Source organism: Myotis brandtii, unplaced genomic scaffold (assembly GCF_000412655.1).
Source record: "Myotis brandtii unplaced genomic scaffold, ASM41265v1 scaffold916, whole genome shotgun sequence".
In the NCBI taxonomy this organism is placed as follows: domain Eukaryota; kingdom Metazoa; phylum Chordata; class Mammalia; order Chiroptera; family Vespertilionidae; genus Myotis; species Myotis brandtii.
The window spans coordinates 406,739-416,291 of record NW_005371774.1 but is presented as its reverse complement, the minus strand read 5'-3'; the positions used below and the strand labels follow the sequence as shown (position 1 = coordinate 416,291).

Sequence of the window (9,553 nt, the reverse complement as noted above, 5' to 3'; positions counted from 1 at the left end):
GTTGTGGGTTGTGGGTTTTGGGACTTGTTTTGTTTTCCTGATCACACTGGAGAGGATCTCAGGCGAGTGCAGCATCTATAGCCTGACCCCTGGGCTCAGCTCCTCCACCTACCAGCTGGGAAGCGCTAACTCTTGCAGCTCAGTTTCCTCATCTGAGAAATGGGTGTAACGTTACCTACCTCAGAGGATTTACTATGGGGAACAGTGGTGGCACATAACCAGCGCTACCTATGTGGTGGCTGTTGCTATTATTATTGTACGGAAAGGGAAGTTACGGGCAGCGCCCAGCTGTGTTTTTGACAACGCATCTGACAGGGCTTGAAGGCACTTGCCGTCCTGCAGCTACCCTCAGTGCTAGCCACAGGCGTGGCTCTAGCCCTATGGCAGAGTCCTCTCTCCAGTCGTCCCATTTCCTTTCCTGGATGTCTCTGCAGCAGCATCCTCCGCAAGCCGCTCATGCACTCAGCCTAGGTCAGGTCTCGGTCAGTAGCCTCTCCCCCCCGCTAACCCCTTGGTAAACATTTGGCTTCCGTCACCCGCCTCTTCTCCCCAGTGTCAACGCTGACGGCCTGAGTCTTGTCTTCCTTCATGCAGTCTGCACACCACGCCTGGGATGCCTGGGACCACACTTCCTTCACGACCTACAATCTCCGACTCCCACATGCACATCTTATGACTACAGGGCCCCGGTTCCACCCTCAGCACAATGTTCTCTTTGTCCCACACTATTCACTAAAGATTTAATCATTTGCCTTTCACGCTCCTGCTCCAGGGAGTGCACCCCCAAATCCATATCTCTATGCAGAGCCCTCACCCCAGCTCAGACCTGTGTATCTATCACCCTGCCTACTATCTTAATCTCAGATGCTATTATCAGCCAGCACCTGGCATCTTCCTCTATCCCTAGCTCCACCTTCCCCTCAGCCATCCAAGCCAAAAACCTGCAGGCTAACCCCAGCCTTCCCTCTTTCATCCCCAGCCCCAGTTAATCCCCAGGGCCTCTCAAACATACCTTCTTGAACTCCCCATGCCCACTGACATTCCCCTAGTGGAGGTCACGTACCTCGCTCCCCATCTCAATGTTGTCCCCTCAAAGCTGTCTTTTTGAAATATATTATCCGGTTGGTAGTTTCCAGCTCATCTCAGGTCCTAGGACTCCAGGTGACAAACTTGTCTGTCACACTCCAGCCACAAAGTACTGTTGGAATCCTGCACGTGCCCGAGTATGGCCTCAGTGCCTTTGCACACGATCTGCAACCCCAGCGGGCATCCCTGCAACAATCTGCCTGGCGAACTACTTTTCATCCTTAAACACTCTCCTCTGTGAAGTCCATTTTTCAATACCACAGCTGTCGCCGGGCAGTCGCTATCTGTGCACCACAGTGAACTGGATTTTCTGTTAACGTTTTAGGTCTCCTCTATTTTTCCACCAGCACCTGGTGGCTGAGCTGCCGGGCCAGAACGTTGTTCGTCTTTGGATCTCCAACGTCTAGGATGGGGTGTGGCACATATCAGACCCTTAAGAAACATCCCACATTGAATGGAATGGGTATTGCACGCCTATGGCCTGACATCAGATAGGATATACCCTCCCCACCCCCAGTCCCCAAAGTGTATTTTCTCAATTATATTTAAGATTACAACTGAAATTGAATGTTAAGGGAAATTATAATAGCAGAGAATAAAGCATGTGCTCTACTGAAACATCTAAAATACCCAGCAAGAAAGTAAATTATGGTACAAACCATATGGAATATGCCGTAGTCCCTAAAGCCTGGCTGCACCAAGCTAGCATCTCAGGAATCATACATTTGAGCCTCCTCCACTCAGCCTGCCAGGGTGAGAGCCTCCACACCATTGCTTCACTAACCATCTTTTATGCAGAAGAGACCTGGGGTTCAGGATTACATATTTCCACTTGCACATAAAAATGTAACCGATTCTTCTTAGATGCTTGCATGCCTGAAGAAGACAATTCTTATCAAGGCCCCGATGAAGAACGGTAAGGGCAAGGCCCCAGCTTCCAGTCCATGTGCAGCACTAGCACTAACATTTTCAAAATTAAGAATTAGCTATTCAAGGCCCGACCAGCGTGGCTCAGTGGTTGATTATCAACCTATGAACCAGGAGGTTCGATTCTGGTCAGAGTACATGCCTGGGTTGTGGGCTCAATTCCCAGTGTCGGGGAGGGGTGTGCAGGAGGCAGCCAATCAATGATTCTCATCACTGACATTTCTATTTCTCACTCCTTCTCCCTTTCTCTCTGAAATCAATAATATATTTTAACACACAAAAAAAGAATTAACCATTCAAGGCAAGAGTAGAGTAGACACCACAAAGTAGTTCATGATGAATTGCCAAATTTACTGTACACACCTTTACTAGTGTGTAGGCAAGCATTACATTTGGGGGAAGGAATAAGCCTACACACGGTATCACTAAGCCTTAAAAACAATTACTTCATTGGCTTGCTAGCTGCCTTTAACTTGCCAAAGGCCACACATGACTAAGGAGCTGAGAATTCCAACCCACAGCCATCCACCTCCAGGGCCACGCCCTTCCACCTGTGGGTGCTTAGGAAAGGTAGGTCTTAGAACAGGTGGATATACATATATGTGAAGGGTTTTTTTTTGTTTGTTTTGCTTTTAATAATGAAGGTATGCCAAGGAACAGATCATTAGAAACAAAAATGTCATGCATATAAGCATAACCAATGGACATAAGACACTGGGGGGTAGGGGAGGCCAGGGGATTGTCAAGGGCGGGGAAAAAAAGGACACATATGTAATACCCTTTGTAATACTTTAAGCAATAAAAAAAATTTAAAAAAAAAGAAACAAAAATGTGAAGTTGAGAAAACAGTGACTGGGTAACTCTTTGTTGTAGGACAGTGATGGCGAACCTTTTGAGCTCGGCCTGTCAGCATTTTGAAAAACCCTAACTTAACTCTGGTGCCGTGTCACATATAGAAATTTTTTGATATTTGCAACCATAGTAAAACAAAGACTTATATTTTTGATATTTATTTTATATATTTAAATGCCATTTAACAAAGAAAAATCAACCAAAAAAATGAGTTCATGTGTCACCTCTGACACGCGTGTCATAGGTTCACCATCACTGTTGTAGGAGGTTATCTGTGCATTATAGGATGTTTAGCAACATCCCTGACCTCTATCCACAACATACCACTAGAATCTCTGGTCCTCCCCATCTCTCCCAGTTGTGACAACCAAAAATGTTTCCAGATATTGACAAATGTCCCCTAGGGGGAAAAATCACCCTGACTTGACCCACTGGGATAAAGTCATCTATATATATAAAAGGCTAATATACAAAGTGTCCCCTTGGGAGTTCGACCAGGAGACTGGGAGTTCGATAGATCACTATGATGTGTGCTGACAACCAGGGGGACGAAGAAGGCCCCAGCCAGCAGCCGGAAGGCCCCAATCATCCCTGATCGCCACAGGGACCCTACCTGTGCATGAATTTCATGCACTGAACCTCTAGTTGTATATATATTAAAATCCCAACATTGCCATATTTTTAAAGTATTGAAAGTGTAAAAAATAACAAAAACAGAGCCACTTTAAAAATGGAGTCAGAGCTGCCATCCCAGAGAAACTGCCTCAAACCTTAGAATGTTAAAACTGGGCAAAATAACCTTCGGACTGGGCCTAAAGCAGCACGGTATTCCAAACTACTGTTTTGACTAAGGGACTGAAGATAAAAGACATTCTTTAGAATTAGCATCACTATGCTAGCTAATCTACACCTACAGAAATCCCTTCTTTCTATTCTTTAATTATTCCCCTTCTCTTTCTCATAAATACCTCTGGCCAGTCACCTAATCAAAACACTATTTGGGTTTCTGCCTGAATCAGCACTTCGGGAGTGAGTAGCTATTCCTATGGATCTCAATCAACGCTTGTTGCCTCTCATTTTGGCCTTCTGCTTACAGGTTACCAAAGGTAATTAAACTTAATGCAAAAATTGAAAACCAAAGACTGTGGGTTAAAACGTGTGATACCTGAGCTTCAGTATCTACCTAATCAGAAGCCAACAGACACGCACAGGCCTGCATTCACACGCCACCTGGCAGGGAGAGTTCACAGGTGTGCAGGGGGTGGAAGGACAACGTTCCTGGATCCATGCAACTCAAGCAGAGCCCCTTTATCCCCTTCCACTTCCACCACCTACGGGGGAGTGGGGCACTATTTCTCCCTGTTGCCCCTGTTTCACTCGTCTTTTAAGATTGTGGGATTTCACCCATGATATCAAGTGCTGGCCAGAGAACTGGCTGAGACCACACCCAGTCAGTTCTGGTACCTTATAGTACTTATTCACGCACCAATACCTCCACAGCGGTCTCAGTCAGTGATCCTCCAGTCTGACCACACACAAGAACCACTGGAGGAGGCTGTGATGTATTCAGATTCCTAGACCTCATCCTCAGAATCTTCTCATCCTCAGAATTTCAGGTAAGGACACGAATGAGCAATGTAAGCTAGTTTCCCCAGGGTTATGTGGGTGCAGCCCTTTGAGTAACTCTGCTCTCCAGCCAGCTTCTCACAGCTGTACTTACAACAGATTTTAGCCTAACGACTTTCAGATCCTACATACCAGGCAACATTATGAGGACCTGTTTCCTGCAACTAAAAATAAGAGTGTTGCTCTGTGAAGGCACAGTCTACATTCCACTAATTTTGGCCACCAACCAAGATGCAAGCACTTCAATGATTCTGAGGTATGCTGTTCAATTTACTTCTAATCAACCAGTATTCCTCTAATGTTGAGAATACATCATTACTAACATTCAGCTGCCTGCTTTTTTACATGTTTGAAAGTGTTAAGGCACCCTGACCCGTGTGGCTCAGTTGGTGGGAGTGTCATCCCGTGTAGCAGAAGGTCACGAGTTTGATACCTGGTCGGGGTATGTACAAGAAGCAACTGATAGATGTATCTCTCTCACATCGATGTTTCTCTCTCCCTTCCTCCCTCTCTAAAATCTTTTTTTTAAGTGTGAAGACAATTAATCCTGAGTTCTCAGAATAAAATACATTCTCCAAAATGAGATCACGCCCAGAACTACAGACGGTATTGCTAAGATTTCACTGAAGTGGCAAAGATGTTAAGATGGCAGCAACCCTTGCAGGGTCAAATCCAGAGCCATCTCCCCTCCCCACCTTTCTTACACTCTCTTCCTCTTCACTCCACTTCAGCCTAGCAGGCTTCCTACTGCTCCTCACACCAATATCCCCCCTTCTCCATCTCAGGCCTCCACCTGTTTCCTCTGCCTCCCTCAGCATTTTTATTTTGGTCTTTGTTGAAGTCACCTTCCTTGACCACCCTCTGTAAAACAGCATCCCCACCCCCCAAGCCCTGTTATTCACGTCCCTTGTTTACTTCTGAGCACTCACTGCTACTCATACATATCTGCCTACTGTCTGTTCTCCCCACTAGAAAATTCCTAGAGAAGGGACCTAGAACAGCGCCTACCACGTAAAAAGCACTTAAGAAATACTTGTTGAAGGAATGAACTGAAGAATGACTAAATGAATGGATGCACTGCCCAGTGGCCTGCACCTAGATCCCCACACAAAAGCTAATCCAAATTCAGTATGGTCCTAACAAGAGGCAGACGTGAAGACAGAACCTTTCTAGGGGTGCAGATATCACAACTACTGGGTGTGTATGGAGTGTCTACAGTATGCCCAGCACATGGAGATGTGGATATGGATATGGATCCTTTTTCAAACAAGAATCACTGTGTGTATGTTGAGGAAGGAGATAAATGAAATCAAATGACTGTCCCTCCCACCACCATGGGGGTAGGAGGGGGCGCAACAGAACAACTGGATCCATTGTTATTTTCTTTTCTTTTTTCCAATTTATTGATTTAGAAAGAGAGAGGAAGGGAGGGAGGGAGGAGGGAGAGAGAAACACTGATTTGTTGTTTCATTTATTTATGTATTCATTGATTACTCCTTGTATTGAAGGGGAAAATAAGACATTTGGTGGGCTAGCCATCTGAATCTGTGCCAGTAACCTGCCTTCTGACGTACACCCTTGCCTGCCAATAAACTCCATTCTTATCAAATTCCCTTCTTATCTGTGATGCCTGTCCTGCCCTGCAGAACCTGTTTCCTGGAATACTCCCATCTTACAGAGGCCATAAACCATGAACCATATACAGTCCCCGGAGGGGCCCGGTGCCAGTGCTGGCAAGCCTCTGGGTGTGGTCTCACTTGGGGGACTGCAAAGCTCACAAAGGATCCAGAAGCCTGATCCATATTTTGGGGACAAAGGAACTAAGAGTATAAAGGGAAAGCTTCGTGCATATCCATCACCCAGGATTTGGAGACTGACTCCCCTGAGTCACGGCACTAGCACAGTCTGCAATAAAGGCAACTTTGCTGAATCTTCTCTGAGTGCCCGGCTGACTTAATTCTCCCACGCTGCCTGGCAGCTTATCTGCAACAGTAGGTGCTCTTGAAACCAAAATGTGGGGTGTTTTGAGTCAGAATTTGTTGTCTTGAAAAACCGAAGAATGGATTTGAGGACAAAAATGGTTAGCGGGAGCAAAGTTTATTGATAGAAGCCAATCCTGGAAAAGGTGCGGCTGGGGTTCCAGGGGCACCCAGCGTCCAGAGCTTCCATGTTACAGTAGAGTGTAGTTCAGCATCCAAGTGGATTAAAGCGTATTAGTCCATGTGTAGAGTCCCACAGGGCCATCAGCCATGTGGGCACAGGGGAGCCTGGAACCTAGCACACTGGGGAGAGAAAGCATGCGCTTTTTTGTATATATGCTTGCTAGCCTTTGATTGGTTCTTTCCAAGAATTCTGCCTTAATAACATCACGCCTCACTGCCTTGTGCTTGGTTAGCTGCAAGCTGCTTGTGTTAGCAACACTCATACATTTTTAAAGTTCACAGCTCCCAGGCACACCTTCTTTCCCCGCCCAGATGGGTTGCCTTAGTAACTTCCACCAGCTGAGTTCCCTGGTTCTACTTCCACCTCCCATGGCCCCAACCCTGTCTCCCTAGCTTCCTTCGGTTTCCTCACCTGGACCAGAAATGGAACCCACAACCTCGATGGAACCCACAACCTCAGCAAATCAGGATGACGCTCTAATCAAGTGACCTACCCATCCAGGGCGTAAGCGATGGATGTGGACAACAGGGGGTGAGGGGGAGGGCAGGATTGGGGGATGAGGGGACATTGGGGGGATAAGGATACATCTGTAATATCTTAATCAATAAAGGGGGGAAAAATGAAAAAAAAAAAAACCTCCGACAAACAAATAAATAAATAAATAAAGGTAGGTAGGTCTCTATTGAATGAAAAAAAAAAAAAGAGAGAGAGAAAGAGGAAAGAGGTAAAATACTCAACTGTCCCGCTGTTGGCTATTTGACCAGGGCCAAGTCACCTCTGAGGATGTTTGCTAATATGTAAAGAGCAGGGTTGGGTGAGAACACTTTTATTGCCCCTTCCTCCACTAAAATCGAGTCTCACCTACCTACTTTTCAAAGAACAGGAAACACAAAACTTAGCTTATGCTAACACTTTCTGGTCATTTAGGAGTCAGAAACAGGAAGCTGGAATAAGGAGAAGATAGATTTGAAACGATAAAAGGGAAGACACAAGAGAGGAGAGAATGGAGGGGCAGGATGTGAAGGACAGGACTTTCTGGGCAAGAAGAGCTGGAAGGGAAAGAGAAAGGAGGAACAGAAACTTTGCCACCGTTCTTACCATATTCTGTTCCCTGCGGTGACAAGTTCAGAGGAACTCATCTTTGCAAATTCAGATAAGCAGACCCACCCACAACCAACCTCAGCCCCCAGCTTACAGCTACCCTCCTGACTCCAAGAACTGTCCCTGCCACCCCGACCCCATAGGAGAGATTTCAGCCAGAGCACAGAAGGTTGCCCTCACCTGGATAAAAATGAACTGGAAGCTGGAAAGGGACACCCCCCACCCCCACCCCCTGCCTCCCATGCAGAACATAGTACCTGCAGGATTTCTACCAAAACATACAATATGAGGTTCTGTCAGGTAGGAGAGGGGCCATCTTCAACTGGCCAATGCCAAGCTCTGGGTAAAACGCACCCTCTGAGACCCTGGGCCGTATTTGCTGGCAAGGGCTCTTCCAAAGCACCTTGGTGTGGACGAATAAAAGGGGTTCTTTCGAAAGTAATCTCAAAGGTGATCTGATCATAAATTCCTCACTGGGCAGGTCATGGTGGTTAGTCACACCCCAGGTCTGAAAGTTCTTCAACGAAAGGTTTCAAGCCAACCCAGCCATTGTTCCTGTGCGTCTAGGTTAACACACCTTAGAAATATCGAAAGTATTAACCCGTTAAGGGGGTGTTAACCCTCAAGAGAGCATATAATTTTGTTAACTATCCTATAATCCAATCCCTGCCTTGCTTTCTCCAAGTGTCCTTACGTTTCCTCCTTAATTTCAAATGCATAAAAGAAGCTGCAAAACTGTTATTCTCCAGAGCATTTGAGATCTTGCTTCCTGGCATGCACTGTCAGTTTGGCTCAAGTAAACTCATAAAAATTCTCTACAGGTCTGGACGCTCCTTACCTTGACACTGGTGAACTACACTGAATTCATGCAAGAGCACCCTCAGCTGCAACTAAATGTATTTTCAAAGTCACATTCTGCCTGGGAAGCCACTTTCACAGGACAGTTGTAGGCCTCGTCTAAACCCGGTCAATGTGTGGCTCAGAGATGGTTGACCAGATACCTGAGGACAATCAGCAGGAGTGGTCTTGAACAGCAGCCACCGCCGCCACAGGCAGCTGAAGAAAGAAACCTTCCCGGCAGCTGAAGCCACACTGTCAGTGGTTGCCCACCCTGCTTTCTGCCGCTGCCAGAGGAAGCAGAGCCTGTTCTGGAGAGAGCTCGGGTTGTGGGAAATGACTTCAGAACCGACCACCGGAAGGGCGGGCACTGAGAAGCCCCACCGAGGCCCTGATGCTAGACTGGCTGCAGCACCATGAGCCGGAGGCTTCTGAGTTTTTAAACTTCATTTTTTGACAAAATCTCACACTTATGGAAAGATTGCAAGAAGAGTACAAATTCCTTTATACCCTTTACCCAGATTCCCCAACTGTTAACAGTCATCACATTTGCCCTGTTACCATGTTCTATATACACTGAGTGGCCCGATTATTATGACCACCTGACGTTTGTAGGCAAATTAGCTATAATTTCGCGCTGAAGTTGCTAGAGGGCCAGACCATTATAAATAGGGAAGCAGGTTGTTTACCACGACAGAAGTGATTTATCTCTGAAGATATGGGTAAACAACGCAATTTAACAGCCTTTGAACGTGGGTTATACTTGAACATGAGTGGGCAGATTATTATGACTACCTGATGTTTGTAGGCAAATTAGCCGTACACTGCATTGTATGGGATATGGAAGCCGAAGGCCTGTTCGAACACCTTTGCTGACTGCAGTTACCAAGATAAAACATCTCCAATTCACACAGGAACACAAGGATTGGACAGTCGAGCATTAGAAAAAAGTCATGTGGTC

General features: G+C 46.2%; 1 protein-coding gene and 1 long non-coding RNA gene across 6 annotated transcripts in view; both read right to left on the bottom strand.

Moving 5' to 3' along the window:
- The window catches only part of ST3GAL5 (ST3 beta-galactoside alpha-2,3-sialyltransferase 5), a 42,622-nt gene that overhangs the window by 22,884 nt on the left and 10,185 nt on the right, over positions 1 to 9,553 (bottom strand). Inside the window, exon 1 of one of the 5 annotated variants that reach the window (XM_014532871.1) lies at positions 1,871 to 1,962. The exons of 1 other annotated variant lie outside the window; for it this stretch is intronic. Coding sequence is in view for 2 of the 4 variants with exons in the window: in XM_014532869.1 (XP_014388355.1) it covers positions 1,871 to 1,873 (3 nt within the window). In the remaining 2 variants the exon portion in view is untranslated. Of the gene's footprint in view, positions 1 to 1,745; positions 1,851 to 1,870; positions 1,963 to 9,553 lie in introns of those variants that run through there. 3 more of the 5 variants (XM_014532869.1, XM_014532872.1, XM_014532870.1) reach the window with 3 other exon arrangements.
- Positions 6,573 to 9,145, bottom strand: LOC106724654. Its single transcript, XR_001360500.1, has 2 exons — positions 8,757 to 9,145; positions 6,573 to 6,773 (listed from the first exon to the last, which is right to left on the bottom strand). It is a non-coding gene; the product is annotated as an uncharacterized LOC106724654 (long non-coding RNA).